This window comes from Sylvia atricapilla, chromosome 7, assembly GCF_009819655.1.
Source record: "Sylvia atricapilla isolate bSylAtr1 chromosome 7, bSylAtr1.pri, whole genome shotgun sequence".
Classification (NCBI taxonomy): Eukaryota; Metazoa; Chordata; class Aves; order Passeriformes; family Sylviidae; genus Sylvia; species Sylvia atricapilla.
In genome coordinates, this window is record NC_089146.1 from 12,910,596 (window position 1) to 12,935,910 (window position 25,315).

Consider the following 25,315-nt stretch of genomic DNA (forward strand, 5'->3'; position numbering starts at 1 on the left):
CATCTGAAGAGCACATCTGTGCCACAGAACTACCGGCTACTAGTGTAATTGTGACTATATGGCAAAATATTAATTTGGCAAAAACGTAAATGTTGGCAAAACACACTTAATGGAGTGGACTGTAAAAGCTGCCATTTTCATGCACAGCAGAGGTTAGCTGCATCCCAGGGTATCGCATCTGTTTGTGTCCTCATGGGGTTATACCTCGCCAACAAAATACATGGCTTCAGCTACTTGACTGCAATGATCACAGCTTCTGCTGTAGCTAGCACACCAAATATCCTAGTGCTGTCCACATGGCTCCTCAAGCCAGTTCTGTGGGAGCCCTGGAATTTCAGAAGCAAGTTCTGGACCAAGAAATTTTTGCTTATTGAATGGGTGACAAACTTCCAATAATACATACAATAGGGAATATTGCAATCTGCTCATGGGCAATCTGCAAATGGAAAATTAAAAGAATGAATCTAGTAACTAAATCATCAGGAAATATTTGCCTTTTAAAATTACTCCCTATTTGGCTTCCTTCAAGCATCTAACTTAGTTTTCTCATACTGGAGCTAATCCTTAATAAATCAAATGTTAAAAACAACTGAAAAAAGCCTTTAAGAGAAGGTCAGGAAAACATTTTTTGCCAAATGTAAAATTATTATAAATATATGAGAGTTTTCTTCCCTAGTTAAAAAATCTTGGCCAAGTCCTCTGCTCTGCATGAGGCAAAACCTTTTCTTTGGGTCATATAAACAGAACATGAATTGGGGAAGTATTACACTTGGGAGATAGCACCTGCCAAGATGAGCAGGAGCCCCTACTTCCTCTCCATCAGAGTAATTAAGCTTTAGGCTTTCAAAATGAAACACCAAAGACATCCAATCAAAACTGTTAAAATTCCAAACTTCAGCAAGAATGCCAGCTAATCCCCACCACAGATTCTTTTGGAACCATGCACTTCAGTCATGTCCATGCCTTGGCCCTCAAACAAACAAACTGATCAACCCCATTCTGCTCATTCTGGGTCACCGGACATGTTACAATCCAGTTTGGCCAAATCTTTGCTCCTGTTAAGCTTAAGCATGGTTTCTAGACTTCCTTCCTCCCTTGTGAAAAAACAAGAAGAAATATTGGAAGGAAGAAAACCCAACCATGTATTCTACTCTAACCATTTCTTTTTCAGATAGCAACGGCCTAGGGCACAACTGGGTGGGGCACATTCATGCTGCAATGGTGTTCAAACTGTCTCGTCCAGTGCCCAGCGATTTGCATTTCACTCATATAACCAAATCCATTGTTTCAGTCAACATGCACCAGCATTCTTGTGGACTGACCTCTCTGGCATTACCTCCACTGGGAAAGCTGCCACCTCCAAGCACTTTCATGGCCACTTCTCCCCTCCTAGGCATTACTCCAGCAGGCCAAGCATAAACATGTGAGGGCAGGGTGCAACCTCTGTAACCCACAAGTATAACCAACTGATTAACCAATTCTTCTTTTGCAGGGAAGGCGACCACAGTTGGCTGCTCCTCCCATGGCACAATGGCAAGACATTCTGAGCTGCCAGTTGAGTGAGAAGGCCAGTGACTTGGTTTGAAACCACCTCAAACAGCTTTTCACCAGGGAGTTTTGAGGCTGGGAGGCAATGCTGAAGTGCTTTTAACTGCCCAGACAATGGAGGCTGAGAAAGAAGGGAAATACAAGACTTAGATGCTCTCCTTGAAGTTGTTTAACAGAATTAAATGAAAAATGTACAACGCTTACAAATATTGCTGCATTTTAATTACATATTTTTTAGTAGAAAGTGTTTTGCTAATGTTAAGAGAGCTTTCATAAACTAATTATAAAGCACTTCTACAGCCTGTATTATTCATGCTTGTCTGCTTGTTTTTTCCCCCCAGTCAACCTCTCTGCTTCCTGGGCTTTTCTTTCTATTTTTCCTAAGTCACTTTTCTGCTGGCTCCCCAAATGAGGTGCAACAGTAGCAAACAAACCCCAGTTGTAGTGATTATGAGAAGACCTCCAGCTTTTCAGTCCTTTTCTATTGTGAAATCTAATCTGCTCCCTGACCATTGAGCTGTGCTCCATGACCCCCTGGGGCCAGGACAGACCTCCCAGGTGCCCACCCAGGCACTGCTGAGCTCCAGAAACTCTAAGACCTATCTGGGGAGCAGCACCAGAAAGCCTGTGGCATTCTTCTGGGTGCTGCTCTCCAGAGGGACACCCAACACAAACAGTTTAGTGACCCATACTGCTGAACATAAAATCAACAACACTGTTGACCTTCATCCCCAGGTCCCAAGAGATGCTGAGTCCTTCCCCCTGAAACACGCTTCAAGGGCATTACAGGGACATCAGTTTAGGATGGGAAGAATCATGGATAACAAATTATTTATATGTTCACAGCTGCATCACTAGTCCTCTGATACACATAAATTTGTGCAAGCCTTGCTTTAAAACCTAAGGAGGACTGGCCAAGTCCTGACCAAGCTGGCAGCTTTCACTGCCTCTCTCTAGAGCTATGATTTTGAAGTAGGTGAGGACTTGCATTCAGCAAAGCCCGGTTTCAAGTGCTTGCCAGGGGAGAGAGAGGGGAGAGAGGCAAGGCTCTAACCTGAACTTCCCCAATGTTTAATTTGGAGCTATTATTTATAGGCGTTTCCATGGGGCTCATGACTGCAGCTGGCAAACAGTAATGATGGGATTCTCACGAAACCCTGGGAGGTAGGAAGGCAGAGAGGAGCAGTGTCTGCCCCAAGGTCACACAGGAAGTTTGCAGCACAGCTGAGAATAGAAGCCAGTCTTGACTGGAGAGATTATATTATATTGGAGAAATCTGGCCTAGATAGACAGGGAGACAAATAGGTACAGACTGCATGCCAACAACCCTAAATTTGGGAATGCCCAGGGCTGACTCGAGCCTTCAAGACCTCTGATCTGCTTGAACCATATGTCACTGTTTCTTGAATGCATTTGCTGAGGAGAGGAAGAGAAACTGCAATTCTAGTGGAATTCGGCAGGTGTTAATATTTTGCAGGTAGCTGGGGAAGGCCTGTGCTTAGCCACAATGGCGGCTAGTAAATGCAATTGTGCCCCCTTTGAAAAGGTGGTGGGAGGTTTATTTCTCAGAAATTGGTATAAAAAGCATAAGGTTTTTTTGAACATCTTCTAAGAACAGGCTAAGAAATTAAATAGCAGTTGCAGTATTGAGATAGTTAAGAAATGGTGAACAGCATCTCTGTGCTTGTTGTGCAATCAAGAGGTGACTAGAATTAATGTCCATTAAATGCTAGCTGGCTTAGTCAATTTTTCTCTGTCACCACCCATCTTCATGCTCTTTTGTATGCCACCTTCCAACCAAATCCTTATTTCATGGGTGGTTACATTGCAAAAGACAAAAAAACTTTTCCCTGATGTTTACACCATCTTGACTAACTGCAGGACATACCCTTCAAAGGTTAAATTGTTCCAGAAACTACTGAGGACTTTTAAATGATTTTTTTTTTTTACAGCCATGATAGCAGAGGCAAGCACGACTGTTGTCTGATGAGACAAGAGCAATGAAGTTTGATCTTAGCTGCCAGCCCTTAATCAGAGTAATTAATTATAAATACAGCAGATGAATTGGATTCTCCTTTGACTTGAACTGGTTTTACACATGTGTAACTCATCATTTTAAGGGTAATCACTCCTAATTTTTCCAGGTGTGAGAAGAGAATCAGTCCTCATAGACACAGGCCCTGATATGGATTTGTGTACAGAACTAAAACGCCTGTACCACATCTAGTTTTAGCCAGCTAAACGTCCTCGGGTCTCAGTGGAAGCAGATTTCTCACACCCAGCTTGGGATGGGATTAATTGTTCCTCTGCACTGACAACAGAAGTACTTTAAATCACTCTTACTGACTAGACCTGGGCTTTAGGTGTCTGAACCATGCAGAGACAAATCTGATCTCAGTCTGAACCTTTTGGGGCCATTTTTGCCTATGCTGAGGCAAAATATGCTCACAGAGCTTGCCCTTGTTTTGCCCTTATGGAAATAACTGACTCTGGCAACAACAGAGAGAAATGGGCTATACTTGCTCTGAATCTGAAGGGATTTCGCTGGATTTGAGTGACTAAAATGACAAAAATCCAATGAAAGCAGGGGGAGAACTAGGCTGGTGTGGGGGGAGTGGGGGGGTGATGGCACAGGCAAAAATGCTTAGGATTTCTTGGAAGTTTGTTTTAAATTTGTTGTATCCAATTACATCTTGTGTAATCACAATATTGTGGGGGTTTGTAATCATTCTACTGTGCTTCGGATTATTTTCTTATCTCCTCAAAAAATCTGACCAGAATTTCCGAGAAATGAAAAAAATCCAGTTATCCAGTTAAAGGGAAAGGAAAAAAAGTATCGAAAAGGGAAAAGAAAAATAAAGAAGGAGAGAAAATAACCCCATTAGATTGGAAAACTTCTTCAAAAATGCCTTGAAGACAAAAAATGAAAACTATAAAGAGCCTCTATTTCTACTCTTTGCGTTGATTTTTTTCTCCATTTTATAAGCACTGTTGGTGGGAAGAGGCTTTCAGCAGTTACTGCTAACTTACAAAGGGCGGGGTGGGGGAAGGTAGCCAAAATACTTCGTGCAAAGAGAGGCATAAAACATAACTGTAAAGTGCTCCTGAGGCAAGTTCTGATTCAGGAGGGAATTTCAGCTCCTAGCATGCTGCTGCCCTCCCCTGAGACAGGAGAGCAAAGGCTTCCCCGCGCTTTGCCGTTCATCCCCAGGCTGCCTCCCTCAAGCTGTGTTGCCAGATCGCTGCAGAAAGGCGCGTTGGAGAAGTGCTCTCATCTGGGGCATGTCTGGAAAGCCGAGCGTTACATAAGAAAAGAGATGTGCTAATGTGCACTTCGGGGGTTTTTTGCAGGCTGTTGTTCAGGAGTTACACATGGCTGTTTAATTTTATTTCTGTCTCCAAAACCATCTCTATAAATTCCTCACTCTTCCATTTTTAGCTACAGGGGTCTTTTGTTGCAAGATGTCTGTGGTGTGCATTGGTGGGGGGAGAATCGTGGTGAATTCAGGAATAAAATATATAAAGCATGTTCAGAATAAGCCCCCTTTCCATGGCGTTCTGCCTTCTGTTGCTGCTCTAAGGGAACTGAAGCAACTCACAACCCTTTCATACCCCAAAACGCAGGACACTTGAGAAAACGCATTTGCACTTTTCTCCTTCTGCTACAATCCATCTGTGGAAAAACATTAGACTTTGGTTTCTATGTCATTTTACTGTCACCACTCACAGGCACTTGATCACTAGCAGAAAGAAAAAAAAATAAATATAATAAAAGATAACAACCACAAAAGGAAAATTTACTGCCAAAAAGCAGCGGAGTAGGCAGAAGGCAAGGGCAAATGCTCACTTTGATCTCTTTGCAGTGGGGGTACAGATTTCCCTTTTCTGATGGGATCCAGCACCTGACACCCTACGCAATTGATGGAGACGAGCTTAGGTCAGGCTATCCAAGTTCTAGGGTGCTGATGAGGATTCGGGAACACTCACATGGCCTACCGTGCCAGCCCTATTCCCAGACGAGCAAGTGATGCCCCATCACATCTTGCTGGTTCAGTATCAGTCATGTCCTTCGACACAACACGCAGTGAAAAGCAAAAGGAAAGAGTAAAAACTGGGATCAGATGGGGATCAGAGCTTGGTAGCTGGGCTTTCCACTATCACTCATTTGCACTGGCTTTTTTTCAGCACAAAACTGAAATAAACACCTCGTTAAGCACCAATTGTATAAAGGCGGTTGTAAGAACAGAGCTCTGACCAGCCCACCCTTACCCTCCTGGCTGTCTACATCCCTCATTAATGATGGATGGACACCCTGGGACTGGCCCACCATAGGATGACTTTTTGACCCTGCATTTTCTCACACAGGCTGTTCACAGCCCAGATCCTGCCTTAGCTGATGTACAAGTGAGTAAAGCTTTGCTGCCAAGACTGGCCTGCAGCCTCCACTATTTGGGCATTCCCACAATTCGGCTGTGCCAGCTTGTAGTAAGAGCTATTTCTGGGGCAAACACTGCACCAAACCTGTCTGATGCCTCCTTGCCTACTGCAAAGCACAGCATCTCCTACCCCCTTCTCTCCTCCAAATATGGGCACTTGCAGCTCGGTAGCCATCTGAATCAAGCGGTGCCAAGTCTAAGCACAGTCAATGCCTGAGTGAGCGCGAGTGCTGTGCCATGCACGTGTCACACCTTGCTGTGCATTGGCAGCAGCGGTGACCTCTCTCACGTGGTTCTCTTCGACAGCAGTGACTGTCTGGGGGTGTGGGAGGAATTAGCTGCTGGCAGGAGCTGGTTAGTACCCCTGAGGTGATCTCAGCCCAGCCCAGGACAGCAGGTCAGAGAGGCAGCCACATCAAGATGGAAGAGGAAGACAGACAAGGGAATGGGACATAGCATGAGCCTGGTAGATACTTTTTCTCCTTAATGTGCTCTGGGAGCAGGGGGATGGGACTGTCTCTGTTTGTCCCACAAACAAGGACCCTGCCACTGCTTTGTTCAGTAAGATTTTCTTTCAAGCAACCCTTTGTGTGACCCTCCCGTTCAGCCGTGGCAGTGTGTCTGCTTTGTCCTGCCAGCTCAGCCATGGAGTGTTTACAAGCCTCCCTCACCCTTCCAGGCTATGGTTCAGCTCCATTGACACTGAAGGCAACAGACTCCTCTCTCTGCGTGTGATGAATCAATTACTTCCTCTGACACTCTATTACTATAGCCCTTACATCTCCAGATTGCAGATGAAAAGGCAGGCTGAGAAGGGGGACAGGGAAGGGGAGAGGTCTCCTGAGGTCTCCTTCAATTGAGTTGTTGGACATCTGAAGAAATCCCCATCTGCCATATTTAAAGACAGAAAGATGTTTTGCTCCTGAACGGCAGAAAAATCAGAGGGTTTTCACAAAAGAAAACCTAAGAAATCAAATGGGTCAAAAAACTTCAACATGATGCAGTGAACATAGATCAATGGTGAGTCAGTCCCCTCTGCTGATGGAGATCCCAGACCTTGTTCCCGCCCATGATTAACAGCCAAACATCAGTATTACAAAGAGACAGTCATTACACCTTCCTTCCCACTGCAAAATAACAATGTAAATGAAACTTCATACCAACACTCATGGAAGAGGAAGGAAGCTGAGCACATGCCTCAAACTCTCGTGCTGCTGGTGGAGGGGGATGCCGGGAGGGGGAGGCACTTCTCCTTGTTGGACATCCAACAACAACCCCAGCTCTGAGGTTTCCCTGGAGGTTTCTAACACGTGGAGCACTTCCCATGCAAACACCCTGCATGCAGCATGGCCTCAGCAGGCATGGGGCTGAGAACAGGGGTTCTCCCACCACAGGGGAGGAGTACTGCTTGTCTCAGAAAAGCAGAACTCCACCTCAAAAGATTCCTCACACAGTGTCTTCTGTACTGCTGCAGGAAGCTGGGGGCCGTCACATAACACGAGCAGCCACCCTGCCAGTTTCTGTGCCATTTGTAACAGAACGAAGTCTTTGGCAGAGGATTTCTGCTGTCAGACCCCACTGCTTCAGGCTCTGCTTCTAGGAATTCATTAAACAATAGTATCTCCATGTCTGACCTAGTGTTACTTCAAAACCACACCATACTACTGTACTGTGATTGCTCACTAAGGCTAGATGTAGATCTCACGAATTCCTTAGGATTAGCAGTGGGGTGAGAAACCAACAGAAAAACCCTAGGTTATTCACTCTTTCTAATGATCTACTGACTAAGCCAGCATAAGGAAGGCTTTCTATGGTGTGTTTGAACTGATGTATCAAAGACAGTTGCTTAAAACATCCTAGCTGTGATTAGTGGACCATGACTACTATTAACTTATAAGGAATTCCAGGATCACCAGACTGTGGTTTGCAACATATTATTACATTGCCATTCAATGGTGGTGTGCAGCCACTTGATTTAAAGGAAACGGAGAACTCGCCTCAGACTAAAACCTAACCTCCCCCAACTCCTTCAAATATGTTCTATGCTGAGTTCTGGCCAAAAGCAACCACAAATTTCTTCTGTTTTTCAGTCTGCTCTTTGCAGTCTGTTCTTTTTATTTTGCATTCATATTTAATTGCAGAATTCACACCCAGCCAGAAAAGACTGAGAATGAACTGGTTGTCTTCTGCACTCTGACCTGCTCCTGTGTGATGCTGCTGCTCAGCAGCCTTTGGAGGAAAGTGTGCTTTGCACTGTTGCTATCTAGACTGGGTTTTATGCCTGCAGATGCCCAGATCTTCTTTTCTTTATAACACAGGGAATTTTAAGTGATTCACCAAGGCAGGAACTGTGAATCAATAGCAGAGAAGGGGAAGAACGCAAATCTCACAACTCTCAGTACTGATATTTGCTGGGGAGTCTGCCAGTTGCCTATTACAGCCTGACAATAGGGATTTACGTCCATTACAAAGGCTGAAAGTAGCTAAGTCAAACAGTTGCTCATTAAAAGCCTAAACTAGCTCCTATGTAAATCAAAGTAAATGCTCGTGGTGGGTTTTTTCTTTTTTACTAGGCTCTGCATTTAGTCCTTAAAAAAAAAAAAAAAAAAAAAAAAGATAATTTTTAAAATATCATTCTAGCACTCCCCTTACATTCGCTAAACCTTCTAACTCCTGCAGCCAGACAACAAACCCATAAAGAGCATTGCTGAGCCCACTGTACAACACAAAAAAAGTGACCAAGAGTCATAGTCCCACAGACATTTATTTAGGTTCTTGAGACCTGTTTGGGATGAGGCTCGGTGAAGGGTGTCACCTGGTGTCACACTGTGGACAGGAGCACTGTTGCAAAGATAGTCAGGGGCCTCAGGCTCTACTGAAAGCAAGAGCACCTCAACACTGTGGTTTATCAGGCATCCCAGTGGTATTGCTCTACTTCTATCCTACAGCATCTGCACTGAGCAAGGTCTGCAAAGATGTAAAGGATTTAGAGCTGGAGTATAGCTTAAAGTGTTTGCTAAAAACAGGCACAGGTTTCTGACACTTTTAGCTGAATTCTGAACCCACTTAATCAGGAATCACCACAGACAGCCCCGTGCTTGCTCCCTCTCCAGATGCTGTGAGGTCCTGTTCCTTCCCTTGCTGGACAGAGACTGACTGAGAAGCAAGTACACCACCACCAGTACCAGTTCCTCCTCAACAGCAGGAAGGAGGGGGAGAGGTCTCTGTCTCTAACCCTATTGTTCCCAGTGTCACCAGCTGGCCCTCAATTTGTCAACATGCCAACAGGAAACAAGGTGCAAAATGAGATCTGACTCCTATGCACAGGATGTCAGTGAGCTGGCGGGTCATAGGAGACCCCACAAGAGTGTATTTGGGGCCACCACCTTCTGTGGAGCTCTGGGGCATAGAGAAGCACAGCCACAGAGCAAACAGAGATGGGAAGCAGAGAAGAAGGATGCTGTTACCTCATGTGGCTGGTCTCACCGTTGCATTCACTGATGTTCCATTTTGGAAAATGAGCTGGGCTTGATGGGAATTATGAACCATATAGCGGATGCTAGATAAAGTTAGAAAACAGTAGAAGCTCATTTGAAGACAAGTTGAGCTGCAGTGTCATGTTACCCAGACTGAATTATTTCCTGTACGTTAGAAATGTTGCTTCTGGCTACCCATGCCACAAACGTATGAGCAAGCAAATGCCTTCCTTAACATTTCATCTTTGACTTCCCCTCATTGTAAAGTTAAAGCTTAACTCCCCCAGTGCTTCAGGAGATGCAGCCACTTTCCCTCACATCCTAGTGAAGAGCCCCTCCAACCCCTGGCATTCTCTAGTGCTCCAAATGTATTTCTCTTTTCTAAGCATTTTGCCAATCACAAGATGAACTGCATTGTTTCTAAAATGTTTACTAATAAGCTAATTATGCATACTTTTCAAAGCATTTACTAATTAGCTGTCCATGATTGCTGCCTTGTCTACTCTTAACCTTCACTGATGGAAGGATGGCTTCTCACAATATTACACTCTTGTTTGAAGGAGATGGCAAGAGAGGCAGACTGAATGTTGCAGCCCCCAGCTGCCTGGCTGGCTGTGGGTTCTGGGTCTGGATGCAGCTTTCCTTGCCACCTCAGCTAAAAGTAATTTGAGTCAGTGTATGTGGCTCTCTAGGAAGAATGCAGAGCTGTTTTATTCCAGTGCCCAGCTTTTTGGATGCTCAGGAGATGGCCATGCTGCCATAAGAAGCCTTCCCTGGCTGTCCAAGCTGCATGTTTCACCCTTTGTGCTGTGGCATGGGAACTCCAGCACTTTGCTGCCAGTGTTCCCTGGCCAGCAGTGCTCTGCAATAGGGGTACTAGGAGTGTGCTGTCTCCCTGGCCAAATCTTGGCTCCCTCTGCCCTTCAGGGTGGGTGCAGACGTGTCTCCTCCTGCCATGCCTGCTGCGTATCCAGCACACATCGGGATCCGGTGCTTGATTCAACTCTCTTGGCACCATTATGGCACTTATGAGGTCACAGCGACCACTGCATAAATTTCCTCATGATAGTGGCTCCAGTTCCTGTTTCTTGAAATCTTCTGGGCTTGGCAGTGGGACCCAAAGTCAGCAGGAAGAGCCTGACTGCAGCTCCATTTCCAATTTGCTACCTCTAGCCTATTTTGGGAGTCCCTGGCCCCTCTCTCCCGAAACCTTCGCCAGCACTTGGCATGTGCCACCAGAGGGGGCTGCGAGCCACGGCAGCGGTCCCCCGGCTCCTTCCCAGGCAGGGATCCCACCGACTGCAAACCAGTTGCAGCATGTGTTGCAAATGGCTGCAGAAAAATCCACTGGGCATGGTCTGACTACCAGTCAGGCTTTTAAAAAACGCTATTCCTCTGGAGCAGATGTTATGACTCAGCTGGAAGGTCTTCTGCTGGCAGAGGAAGCATGAGCATGTCCGCTGCAGCCTGGAGGGAGTGTGCCTCTGCTGCATGTGCACTGCCCAGCCTAATCCTCTGGCAGGGTCAGTTGAGTGTGGCTGGAGGTGGCAGAGTCAGTAGCCAAATGCAGGAGGGAGCTTTTAGTGGTCTAAAGAGAATTCCACAGCGGGAGGGTGGCACAAACAGAAAAGGTGGTTGGTCATAAATGCAATGACTCACGCATAGCTGAGGTTTTGGATTTGGATTTTCCAAGGAAGCAGAGCAGACAGAACAGCAAAATGGCAATTAAGGAGTGAACAGCTCAGCTACATGACTGCAAAAGCTGGGGGATAGCTGTCACTGTTGCCCACCTGTTGGAAATGGTTCAGGTCATTCCTAGGATCCTAAATAAACCCCCGCATGCACAAAACTGCCCAGCAACCCCCATACCACACGGAAGTGGAAACATTCACCACAGCACCAACCTGCTCTTTTCCACTGGATGCCACTTCCCTGTTCATTGCACAGGCACCAACGATGTAGGTGTGTGCAGTACCTGAGCTGCAGCTGCACTTGCAGCACAGCCGAGAAGAAAAAACAACCAGGCACTAGCATGATCATTTCTGAATAGCTCGGCAGATCTTTTATCAGAGCATCAAACTTCCCTTTTGGCTCTGTCTCTACTGCTGTGGCCCCACAGCTGCAGGACCGCATGAACAATGGCCTGGGGCCATACTGCCTGTCACAGCGTGCCCACCCTCCCTGCCACAGGGATCCTTGCTGGTGCACAACAGCCACAACAGCAGGAGGCGGCCACTTCTCTTAACCTACGTGCTCGAAAAGCAAGACACTTCCTTGGAGCACAGAAACAGCATTCAGAGAGAGAGGTTCTGGGGCTTCAATTACACCAAATTACTCCTTTCATGATGGTGGTGATAGAGTGCAGTTACTTCCTAATGCAGCTGGTCACAGCTGAAAAATAAAAGCCCAGATGTGCCTCCAGAAAACAATAGCAACAAGCAGCACTAAACAGCCACCTCTGGCTGCCACTTTGGGTGTCCATCCCTGGCTGATGCTTCCACCCTCCAGGCTGCCAAAGCTGCTCTCTGCAGCCAGCTCTTGCTCTGCCATCTAGGCAACACCAAGTTTGTAGGTCCCTTCTGGCCAGCTGCTGGCCGAGGGGAAAGCACTGACCTTTCCTCAGAGGTCCCCAGGGTGCCAGGCACCGTACAAAACGCAGGAGGAAATGTCTCCTGTCCCAAAGGGAAATCTAAAGCAGATACAAGGAAGGCCAGAAGGGACACAGTAAAAAGACTTTTGGAGACATTTTTGTAGGCTTTCGAATGGGTTTTAGGAATGTAAATGTTATGCTTTATGAGGGAGAAACTTTAGCCTAATAAGGTAAAATGAAACGTTAAAAAAAGAAGCAACAGAGGAAGAGGTTATGGTGTTTACCTCTGGCAGCTGGAAGCACAGACTGGCCCCACTGTTGCTCCAATAGCTGCCAGGTAGCAACACCAGAGCAGGGGACCTTGTCTGCCCAGAGACTGAGTGTCTCCATGGAGTCCATCTGCCTGTCACCTTGATGTGAATGTGCTCTATATTAATGATGAGATGTCAAAAGGAGGGCTCTGCCCTGAGACTGTGTCTTTGATGCTGATCTCCTGTTCCTGTTAAGGTTCACACCTGCAGATACAATGAGGTCTTTGCTTCTTCATAAAAAACCCTCTGAAACTCAGATGAGATTTATCACTAGATGGTCACCTATTATAAATGTATTGTAATGTAATTGAGTATTAACGATCAAGCTTTACACAGTGTCCATACTTTTGCCTCCTTCTGGTTGGTCATTTAAAAAACCCCACTCCTATCCATTTCTTTCAGGCCATGTTTATCATGCGCTGTTTTCACTGTTCTGTTATACTTCCTATCAAGCACTGTCCATGAAAATCTTTCAAACCCACTCCTATTCAATACTGGCTTGAGGGAGCAGACACAGTAAGTCAGCTTGGCTCTCAGCTCACAGCTGTGGCCAGCAGAAGCTCAATTGCACAGTGGATAAATCATGTTTCACATTAAGAAAGGCTCCCTTGTGCATGTACATGCAGAAAGGGAAATGGTGAGACCACACAGCAGATTGCCACAGTAAAGTAGAAAGCAGCAAAGGGATAACCAACACCCCCAGTGCTCAGGCAGTCCTACTGCATACACAACCTGCACCTTGGAACCAGACAACGTTGTCTCACATGCAGCAAAACGTGGCAAAAGTTGCACAAGATCCTCAGAGCTAAAACTGACATGATCCTACAGGTGGAGGAAAAGCCTGGTGCCCATGGGGATTTCTGGCTCTCATAATAACCTGCTTTTGCTTGCCTGAGACCTTGCAGAGACGGAAGCTGGAGTCTCTTCTGCCCAGTTTGATCCCTGCCCTGCACACACCACTGTCTTGGCCAACACATATGGCATAATCTTCAGACTGCAAATATGGGCCTATACAGCTTTTATTACTGTGAATTTGGGGCAACTGCGTAAGCTATGAGGAGACTGCAGTTCAGCCTATGCAAGCAACAATAAAATCTGATAGCAGCTATCATTCTCATATCCACTGCAAGGCCTTGTGTTCATCTATGCCCACGTTAAGCCTTTCTGTACCTTCTCCCTGCTTTATACACAGGTATGATCCTGCAAAGTGCTAAACACCTTGCACACACAGTGACTTCAGGGAGAGTTCATGATGTTCAAAGCCTTATTAGCCCAGGCTTTATCTGTAGGGGGTGACAAGATCCCAAATGACATCAATCAGCACACCTTCATTAGAGTTAGAGGAGCTATGCTGATTTATGATAGTCGAGGATCCAGCTCTGCACTTCATAACCTTCAGTACATCATCAAACCCATGCTGAACTCTTTGTTCTCCACAGGACTGATTCTGCAGCCCCATAAATGCTTCCCTTGTTCCTTTGTCCTTTTTTTACAAACAGAATTTCCCTCTCCCTATGCAACCCCCTTTTAATCAACAGGACCAGTGTATCTAGCAGGACTGCTATGCTAGATACATAGCATAGCAGGCCTGTTTTAGGAGACTCCAAGCTCCTTCACACTCAGGCATCCTTGTAGCTAGCTGTGGATTCCAGATGAAACCCACAGGTTTATATGTCTGCTGAGACCATGTTATTAACTCAGCCTTTTATGGCACCCTTTGATGCCATTAATTATTCTTCACTAGTTGTTAATTGTTTTTCCCAGACATCTAGTTTCTGGATCCTTTCTTAGAAGAAAAAGGGGGGAAAAAAAACAAACAATACCACCCTTCCCCCAAGTTTACCAAACATAGCAGAAGAAGTACTGTGGGAAGTCAGATCGAGCCCAAAGAGCTCAGACCACCACGCCTCCAGTCTCACATGGCTTGAATCTGTGTCTGCAGCCACGAGGCTCTCTGTCTTACCTCTGCCTAGTTACACATCAGGAAATTGCTCTGTTCTCCCAGCATGGTTCAAAAGAAACAGTGAGGCTACCTTGACACAGCAAAACAAGTGGCCTTTTAACCAAAATCAGGCTGAAAGCCAGCTGGGCCTTGCTTTCAGGTGGTATCAGGCCAAGTAAAAAACTACAGGTTCATTGCTCAGAGTAGGCTCATCCTATGTGTCCAAAGCAGCATCTTACAACCTCACAGGCAACACTTGCTCCTTAAAGGCAAGGAGATGCAGCACTGTGGGGGCTCAGGGTGATGCTTGATTACAAGTGGAAGGAAGCACAAGACCCATACCACTAGGCAAAAGCAGGAAGAGGAGGCAAGTATGTACTAGAGAGATAGAGGAAGGCTCTTACTTGCAGTCATGTTTTTCTATTTCGAAGTGAGGGTTGAAGTTGAGGATAATCTTCTGGTTGGATTCAGGGGCGTAGATGACCCATTCACAGTTCTGGTGGGAGGGGTAGTCATTGGGGTACCCTGGAGAGGTGATGTACCCGGCATCCTTGGAGTTCAGGCGGCCCCCGCATGGTTGAGCTGCAGAGACACAGAAGGGAACAAGGCACTGAAACACATTCTGGGCATCAGGTGTGCACAGCAGGTCTCCCTGGGCCACTGATAGGGGTGGTCTGATAAACACCATTCTCCAGGCCATTGACATCCCTTTGGTACTCTAATATTGATATTAATCTCGGGGCAAGGAGAATTATTCTGTAGAACAAACATACTCCTTTCCCCTCCACCTCCTGCCACAGTTACATACCACATTTCACACAGACCAGAAAAGAGAAATGAATGCTCTTGCCAAGGCAATTACAGAGCCATAAAGTAAGAGACAGATTGATATCAGATCATCTGGAGCTGCCTCATTTTATCCCTTCTTTTGCCTCCTTTGCAAGCTGCTCTGTGTCAGTCTCCCACAGCTGCCTCAGGAGACACCAGAATTTGGACACTACAAATTCAATCCAGCTGCAGGAAGGCAGAAAGCTGTGCTGTTTCCAGGGAAGGAAACTGAGGCACATCATGGGTGCTGGTGAGCCCAGACCCATCCACACTGTGTGGCAGAGCTAAGGACAGCACCCATCCTTCCCAGCCCCAGCCTGCAGCCCCATGAAACCCCCTGCTTGCTGTGCTTTCCCTCCCCAGCTGCCTGCCCCAGCAAATATGTTTCAACAGACTTGCAAGCTAACCCGTCCACTGGAGCTGCAGACACAGATAATCAGCAGTGGTGGTTTTGTGGGACTAGCCCACAAATGGTTGGCAATGGCTGCGTGGTAAGCAGAGGAAGCTCTCTCAGCTTTGGGCTAGAACAGGCCCTAGAGGGTGATTTCATAATCAAAAAAACATTTAATCTCTTGAATGCTGCAAATCAAATTTATTATTGCATTACTTGCTGGGAGGAAAATCTGCATCACGGGGTCACTTGATAATGCACTACAAATCCCAAAGTCCTTTCTCTGTGGGGCCCCCATTGTGTGTCCTGCTTCCCCTACTCCCCTGCCACCTCCAGCAGGGGAGGTATCAGCACCCAGGCCCACAGGCTGCAGCAGTTGCCCCCTGAAGACAGCATTGCCTCTTCATATTCAGCACAAAACACAATACCAAAACACACAAAACCCACCAAAATGGGCAAAACCCAACAAAACTCTCAGTCCCTCCATAGGGCAGGCTGGCAGGCATACGGGTGACCTTGGTTCCACATTGTGGAACATCCTCCTCCCTGAGAATGAGCAGCGGGGTACAATGTGGGATGCAAACCCTCATGAGATGTTCCCACTATCAGGTGATCCCCAGAGCCCCAGAGGACCCTGGACATGCAGGAGGGCATGAGTGGGTTTTCCTAAGGCCCATGTGTGCATGCCCTGAGATGCAGGCTGCAGCATATCCCACATCCCCAAGGGAGCCAAGGCACAGAGAAGCATCACCCTTGGTATGGAAGAGTAACCACACATCCCAACAGCTCCATGAGTGGAGGGTGTGTCCCACAGTGTTCCCCAATGCCTTGGTCCTGAGGGATGTTCCTCTCTCTTCACAGCGGCACTCACTGCAATGCCCCAGGACCACCCAGGAGAAGCAAAGCAGTGCAGATTGTGTGGCCTCAGCCCCGTGCTGTGGGTCTGGCTCTGTTCCTCTGCCGTAGGGTTTGCCAGGTCCCAGGGGTGCCCCCTGCCAGGCTGTCACAAGTCCACCAGCTCTCTGGAAGGACATCCCAGCCCGCGTTCAAACTGCCCTCTTGCCAGAGCCAAGGCGAGCAGCAGGAGTCAGGCAGGACCCCTCAGCAGTAATCCTTCCTGGAAAAAAAGCACTTTGAATAAACAACCTGCTGCCTGCACGCTGCCTGCAGAAAATGCACGTGTCCTGTGCAAAAACAAGGGCAACAGGAGGGCCCTTCATGGGCCAGCAAGGCTTCCTTTGCCACAAAAAAACATTCCTTTTCCCCCATGTTTTTCATGCCCTCTAACACATTCATTCTTCAAAATAACTTTTTTTCGCACACACCCAAAGGCAGATCTGCAGCCTTCCCTTTTTCTTAAAATAATCCTGTAAGTATCCTGAAAAATATGAGGGGAAAAAAATGCAGCACTGCCATGAAGAGCTGAGAATACCGAAAAACATCTGGTTTTCTTCCACAGGAGAGATTGCTCAACACACAAACATTTACAAACCTACTTCTTACACAAATATCTTCTCTCAGGAAGGCATATTTGCCCACACATGTGTTTATGTGGGTTTGGAGGGAGGGACAGAAAGAGACATTCACGTGGAAAGAAGAAATTCACGGACTTGTTGACATCAATGTACAAATAGACGTGTAATTCACACTTCACTCATGTACGCACTTTCACACCTTCTCATAAAAATTCACACCTCGTTTGCACACATGTCCACCCCCTCCAGCAAAGAAAAATATTCAAACTGCGGATTATTTTTCTTGGAAAGGGCAAAGTCTCGAAACAATGAAAATACAGTCAATCCTTCCACACCTCGTGATTCCCTCCCTGTCTCTTCCAGCTTTCACACACATGCTACCCGCTAGGCTGATACCACCAACATCACCCACCACTCAGAAGCTGCTAGCCCCTTACTCATGCCGGATACCGTGAACACCTTGTGAGCCCCTGCAACTCCACCAGTTGGAGGGGAACTGTCATATGAACAGAGGTGTCAGCCTCCAGCTTGCTCCAGTTCTTCCCCAACAAATGAACTCAGGAGCAGAAACACGGTTCTATCCTGACCTTGAAACGTCTTCCTTGCCCTGCAAGGCCACATCACAGCTCAGAGAGTGGGACTAAGCTAAGGAAAACCCTAGGCTCGATCCTAATTTCACGTCAGCTTGGTGCCCAGATTAGACTGTCAGTTCCAGTGAGGACAGCCTGAGTGAGAGGGGCTGGAGTCCAGCTCTCTGCAGCTGAGGTCCCTCCAGCAAAACAGGACAAGCAGGTGAACTCTGTGTAAACAAGAGCACCAGCCCTCAGGTGTCCCTGGAAATGTCACCATATTTCTGGAGCAATGAAACCTGCAGGAAAGCTTACCTGTGCCTCTAAAAGGAACGTATTTTGTCCTCCCATTCATTCCTGCCCGAGAAGGTCCACAGAAATGAAGGGGGCTACTTCAGTACAGCACTGTCTTGCCCACATGGTGGGCAATAGCATACCAGGAACTTGAGGCTTCTTAGAGTTATCTGAAGAGGCAAAATTACTTTAATATCTCTGTAACTGTTCTGTTGGGCTTTTTCGACTTACAGGTATCTAGCAGGTGAACACCTGCAATGAGAACAAAAAATCTATCACCATGTCCACTGATGGGCAAAGGGTTTGACTCAGCAGTCATGCCAACCACTGTCTTTCTGTATAAAATATGGCCTGCTTTGTAAACAGTAGAGGCTCAAGCGTCTATGTGAATAGATTCTTACAAACTGATGCATTGCATCCATCTGACGGAAAAAAAAAAAAAGGTTAGTGGCATGGCTACTGCTCAGTCTGTATGCATTGGAAGCAAGACATGTTCCATAGCTAATGGGCTTCAGCAGCTTTTGCCAGCTCTGAATTCACTTAATAAAATTAAAATTAATTTCTGAAGTACAAGCCAAGTCTGCCAGGTGCTTGGGACATCCCGTTGCTCAGTAAGCAAAATGCAGGTGTTGAAAGCAAACTGCTGGGGCCCCTGCCAGTCCACATGGTAGAGGGGCCAGTGGAGTGCTGTGCCAACAACAAGGCCACAGGAGAGCAGCAGGGCTCCTCAAGGGAGGCTAGGGAGGTCAGTACTCCCTGGCAGTGTTGGAGTAGACTATGGTCAGGTTGGGAAAACTGCAGACCACCCCCCCCCCTTTTCATTAAGGCTCACCAAAACATAAATTATCCCTGCAATCTCCTCCATGCAGGGCCACCCCTACAGGGGAGCTACACCAGAGGATGACAACCAAGCCATAGGGATGGGAAAAGAAGACCTGGAGAAAGTCATGAAGTGCAAAATCCTGCAAATGCTGCATTGTAAGTGTGCAACTTCAAAGTTTCCCATTGACATGGGTATCAGTAGCTGAGCTCCTCACCCTTTACAAGGGGCAGACACCTCTTTCTCTGCCCTGACCTGCCAGAGACACCCAGGCTGACCAAGTCTCCTCCTGCCTCCCCCAGGCCACAACCAGCAATCGTCACTCAGAAGACACAAAAATAATAGCCAGGCCCCAGGAATCTTCACCCACACTTGGGGTTTTTCAGCTCTGCAGCTCATCAGGCACATGCTGAAACCTTAGGCCGGGAGCAGGGCATTCTCCTACTTGAATTTCCTGCCGATTAAACCCCTCTGGATTTCCCTCACCCCAGGAGAGCAGGGCTCACTGTTATTGTTGGACCTTCCACACAGAAACTAAAGCCAACTCTGCCTGTAACAAAAATAATCATCACCAGAGAGGCCAGTTTCACAACAAACATACGTACTACAGCCTCTCAGAGCTTGTAGTGTCCAGCACAAAACTACCACGTGTTTCGATCTGCTGAGCTCAGTTTACTTTTGGGATATCGTTCAAGGCTGCACACAAAAATTAGGGTGTTCTGGATGCCTTAGAAGCAGCAGCAGTGTCACTGTCTGTGCTGCTTGAAAAGAGCAGCCTTTGAGGACAGCAAAGGAACAAAGGAGAGAGATGTGGGCATTCCACACCAGGCAGATCCACTGCATGGTCTTGTCACTTCTCTTCCTGGCATGAGGCCCTCCAGCCCAACTTCACACTCTCATTCAACCACTGCAGAAGATTTCCATGTCCCAGGATTCAGCACTGGGCAGGAGATTTGCCCTGCCAACCTTCTGATGGCACAGCAAAATACAGGTGCTGGCATACATTACCCATTTCTCTCAGAGCTGCTGAACTTGGCTCGAGCCCTTGTGCAGGAAACCCATGTTACTGTTCTGTTAGTCACACAGCTCTTCAAAGATCAGAATTTTTCAAGGTCCATGCATGTCCAAGCACTTTGCCAAACCCTGGTATGGAGGAGACAAACATCCCTCTTCTGCCAAGGATTCATTACCATTAATGCTCGCCCTGCCTCATTCCCTGAGCCCTGACCCTGACTGGGCACAGCTGACATGGCAGGAGCTCTCACCCAGAACCCCTTAGCACAACTTTTGCAGGAGGCAGGAACACAGATCGGACTTAAATCATACAGTTTAACCATTGGCCAAAGAGAGAGACAGAGTGCAGAGGAAGCTAACAAGATTAGATGCTTTATCCCCAGTAGCATAGATCATTTTAGCAGAAGTGTGTTTGCTTTGGATTGCAAGATAAAGCTTCAAAGGCTTCCTGAACAAATTAATGGACAAACACACCCAAACAACACAAGGCTCTTACATGCACATTTCATTCCGGAGCACTACCCACATCTTGAGATTTCACGCAATCAGGGAGACTCCCCTGAACATTTCACTGAGGACTTTTACCAGTTTAATTAAAATTTCATTTAAAAGTAGAGACATAACAAAGTAGAATTTAAAGACTGCTTTTGTGATTTGAACTAGGATTTCGTTCAATTCGAAGTGTCTCAAGTCTGTCATGAGACAAGCTCATAAAACACTGTCTGGGCTTAAGCAAGAAAGGAACGCGCCAATCCATCAGTTGAGGAATGCAGCCATTTGACTGCTTCCTAAGGCAACTGGGAAGGGATGCAATATATTCATTTTATAGCACTGGACAGAAGTGAAAGGGGAACACCGGAAAGCTCAGCAAATGGAACATTTTAGCTGTAAGCCATTGCAAAAAGAGATAATTTCAAATTATTTTTAAATAAGAAGAGAATGTTGGAGGGAGGAAGAAAGAGAAAAGGAGATTTGGAGACTTCTGATACCTGCACTTTTTCCGCCCCCTCCCCGTGTTAATCCACAAAGGAATTAAATAGAAACCTTGAAATAGAGACCTACTCAAGCTTCACCATAGAAAATGAAAGGGCCAAATCCTGCATGCAAATCCAGGTAATTTGCTTTGAAATCTCTGGAGTTCAGCTTATTTCTATCTCTGGGGTTCTGGATAGCCACCTCCTAGGGGCTGACATCGCTTTGTACCACTTGGGCCAGTGAAAACTTTGACCTTTAAATGTCCATCCTGCCCAACCCCTCTCTTATAGCTTTGATGAGATTTTACATCCTGCTTATCCACCTTCACTAACTTTATTATTTGTCATCTTATATCAGAGGCAAATGTAATTCAAATAGGGTAACAAACTTAGTAGTGTTAGTCTTTCTATGGATACATGTACATGCAATTCTCCCAGCTCGCCTGTAAATGCAATCTGTGGGTCTGGAATTACAACTCCTGGCTGCTCCAGTAATCATCCCAGAGAGCATGTGAGTGTGTGTGCACACAGGCAAGGGAGGCAGGTAACTGCATTTTGAACTTGAAGAAATCATGCCTACCTCTCTGTTAGGCACCCAAGGGCTTGAAATCTCGTGGAAACACACTGCCATCTCCCAGGAATAGGTGGCAGCTTTAGGAGACCCTCAAGCTGCAAGTCAGGCAGTTCCTGAGTAAAACTCCCCAGTACTGCAGTCAGGGAAACAGATTTGAGGAAGCTTGAACCTTCCTGCATGGCAGCCTGCCACCCTAACTATAGGCTATATGAGGAAAAATATGATGGTGAAAATTTGCTGAGCCATCCCCATTAATGCTGTCAATAACGAACTCTTTCAAGGGCCGTGGAGACAAGAGACATTTCTAGTTGTACACATGGAAAAAAGATTCCCCTAGGATTCCTCTCTAAAGAGCTTCAGGCTTGATGAAAGGTGTTCAATGCCTCTGAAATACTAATTAGTATTATTATTACAAAAATTCCAACAAGAAAAAAAAGCTTATCTCATCTTTCATCTCCCCACACACACTCTCAGCTTCCTCACACCTTTTGAACTCATCTGTCAGGGTCCATTTTGAAACTGAATCCTGTTTTCCCCATCAGGCACTGGCAGTTTACCCCTGTCTCTTCCCATAGCAGCTGGCAGAGCCTCTCAATCTCACAACACCCCTGGCTTGGCCCTCCCTCCCAGGGACCCTGTTGGAGCCTCAGAGCACAATGCAGTGCCTTGGCTGCTGAAAGCCCCATGGATGGGATGGGAGGGAAGCAGCCCCTCCTGAGCCACTCAGAGAGAGCCCTGCTGCAGGTCCTCCCATGCACGCTGCCAAGCAGTAGTGGCTTCAGCCTTTGGTGCTAGTGGTGAGGCTCAGCAGCAGCTGGATTTGAGCACACTGTCAAAGTTATTGCACATTCTGGTAAGTGTCTTAAACACATTGTTACCTGCTGAGCACATATTCAGCAGTCAAACAGAAAGAGAGGAAAGCAGCAGTGAGCTTGGGGTGTGCATGAGGGTGAAAGTTGTCAAGGGGCTCTGGGTTTGTGAGGGACAGTGCAGCTCAGGGAGGGATGCAGAAGTGTGCGTCATGGCAGCAGCAAGGCAGTCCCTCATGACTGGTGTGGCTCTGCGTGTAAGAGGAAAGGTAGAGATCTGTGTGCCTGTGAAGAGAGAGGAGGAACGAGGGAGATAAGTGTGTGTGTGTATGTGTGTGTGTGTGTACATGCACAAGGGGTTTTCCTTCTTCCTCTTTCTGCATGCATCCCTTTAAAAAAGGGGGGGTTCAAAGGAGCCTTTCAATAAAATGCAAGCAGAATAAAAAGACGGCATCTTCCTAGAAGGGGCATAGAAAAGGGCAGGCATTCAAGCCCTACACAGACAACACTTTATAGCAACGGGTGACCTACCAGAACAGCTGGGCAGATGTCTTGCCTTTGTCTCAAATGCATGGGAAGAAATGAGGGCAGGTTTCGAAGACCTAGAGCCCATTTTCTCTGACTCATCAAGTACGAAGAGAAGGGAAGAAGCAGTCAGACAAAGTCCTTACAGCTATCCACCCCTGCAACTTATACTTCAGGCTATTTTGCATGCCAACCTGTTGCATGCCAAACTGCTTGGGAAGAGGTCACCTCACCAAGGCTGTAGCTGGAGCCCCAGCCTCGCAGGATTACTCTAGCAGTCCTCCCTGATTCACCGGCACCGCCTGCACATAGAAAGGGTTACAGATCAAAGTGGTGATTTCGAGTGTTTGGCCCCATGCCCACTGACCTCGTGCTGACAAACCTCCCCTCCATGTCTGTGTTTGTCTCTTTTCATTGCACAGGCATCAAGCCTGGCTCAGGATCTGGCCTTCTGAGGCTGCGCTTTGGCTCAGGCAGGGAGCAGGCTGACCCTTTGATTCTGAGTGTGATTAAACCCATGCTACTGTAGCGCTAAGCCGTGTGCAACACTGTTAGCAACAGCCTGATTTATGTTGTTGCTAGTATTGCAGTTTCCACCAGGGTGTAGACAGGGATTTCGAAAATAGCCCAGCTACCTCTTTGTCTGTGAGTGTGTATTATAATTAGAAATGTGTCAAAGGGCTGTTACAGAGTGAGGATGGAGCTGGAAACGTTCACACCCCACTTCTGCCGCCATCCCCGTGCTGACACCATCAGCCCCGGCTTGGGTGTGCGCAGCCACATCAGCTCTCCACACTTCCTGGATTAGACAACTGTATTCCCAAGACCCCAGGGGGGTACGGTGGCGGTGACTTCACTACACAATGGAGAACAAGTTTAACAGCTTCCACTTTGCTCTCAGGCTGCTGAAATCTGCCCCCACCACCGTGGCTAAATGACAACTTTTCTTCTGTTTCGATTTCAGATGGGATCACGGGTCTCAGATGTAGACAATTTATTTTCCTAGCACAGCTGGTCTGTCAGAGGTCATATAATTTGGCAGCAATCCCAGTGCTTAAAAATTAATTTTTCCTTATTAATACAACTGGGGGTCCCACAGGATAGGATCCCAGCCTTATCTGAACCTGACAGCTTCCTAAACCCCATGAAGGATGCTTTTTCCTCTCAAGCTATCTGCAGTACAAGGCCATCACGTCCTGGTGCCTGGCAGCACTGGAGGTTTCTGCTAGGAAACCAACCTGCCCGCCTGCTGGGATAGGAAGTGCTGCTTTCTCCAGCCCAGCAAAGTGGGATAGTTTCTCATTTTAACCTTCTAAAGCCACACACAAGGTACCAAACACAGAGAAGATACTGTGAAGGAGGATGGGGCGGGGGGCAGAAGGAGCAAGGCAGGGAGATGGGAAGCGCCTCCAATAGAGCCCTCTGGGACCAATATGCATGCCTGTCACTCCTGACACCACACACCATGATTTTCTGTAGCAGTAAAAGTAGGAAAAAAAAGTGCAGCGTCCTAACCTGGGTCAGAGCCCCCCCACCGAACTTGTATCAGTGGCTTTCAGTGATGCTCTTACAACTATCTGATTCCTAGTCTAAAAGAGCTTTTGTTTCCAGTAAGAGCTGAGTTAACAGCACACAGGCATAAGGCACTACACTCAGTGCCTGTGTGGGTGTGTGTGTGTGCGTGTTTGTATGTGTGGCCGTGCGCTTGCTTGGCAGCAATTTGTTTTGGTCCTCCTCCCCACCTTGCTACATCTCCCAAGTCACTACTAAAAATAATAGCTCTTAAGTAAACTATTCGGAAGGCTTCAGAGTGAGCTTTGCTCAGAGCTGCATAAACATCATCTGAACGGCTCAGTACTTGGGTCACTCAAATCTGTTACTTTCTTATTTCATTGCTTTTTACAGGAAAATGAAAAACACACAGCCATCCAACCTTCAGATTTATCTTCACAGGTCTCCCACCCACTCTCCTCCATGGTTATCTCAGGGTTTGCTTGGCTACATACAAATTGGCAGCTGCACTGTTTATCTCTTACTGTAGAAATATTGCATGAGGTTTTTTTCCATGTGGATTATCATATTATTGTCTATTAAAAACGTCTCCCCTCTCTACTAACCTCCCTTAGGGAACCTAAAGAGGGACTTCCATAATGGGGGAAGGCTTTCAGATACACCAGACTGAAACATAAATCCATCTACCTCTGGCATGTTTCCCTTACTAGACTGGCTAATTTACTGGAGCTGAGTGTAGCCTGATTGAGGTTTGCATCCCATTACCCCGTACCTTTGCTCGCTGTGCTGGCAATAAAGTCATTTGACCGGATTTGCAGCCACACATCATCATATCGGCAAACCACCGCTGGTGTCGGCCGCAGAGAGACAACTTCCTTGCTGGTTCCAACACCATGTGATGCTCTGCTTAGCCGGGAAAAACCCCGCATTCAAATAAACACTGCTTAGAGCGCCTGAATGGCCTGAGAGACACGGTTTGCTCACAAACCTCTTCCTAGTTAATAGTCCTGATGCCGAACTCACTCCAGGATAGAAGGAGGTGAACGCATGGACACAGGCACACACTCGGGCTCAGCGGCCACAAGGATCACAACCAGACTGCCCAATGCACCCTCACGAGCGAGCCTCAGGTTACAGCCCGATCTGCCACACCACAAAACCTACTCCAGGAGATCAGACACTGCTTCAGCAACAGGGATCATCTGAAAAGACTGTTGCACTCAGCAA

At 46.9% G+C, this 25,315-nt stretch overlaps 1 protein-coding gene across 5 annotated transcripts in view; it reads right to left on the reverse strand.

Moving 5' to 3' along the window:
* NRP2 (neuropilin 2) overlaps positions 1–25,315 on the reverse strand; it is an 89,400-nt gene that overhangs the window by 62,460 nt on the left and 1,625 nt on the right. For all 5 annotated transcript variants that reach the window (XM_066322649.1, XM_066322651.1, XM_066322650.1 and 2 more), the window contains exon 2: positions 14,708–14,885. In XM_066322649.1, the coding sequence (XP_066178746.1) occupies positions 14,708–14,885 (178 nt within the window). The remainder of the gene's footprint in view (positions 1–14,707; positions 14,886–25,315) is intronic.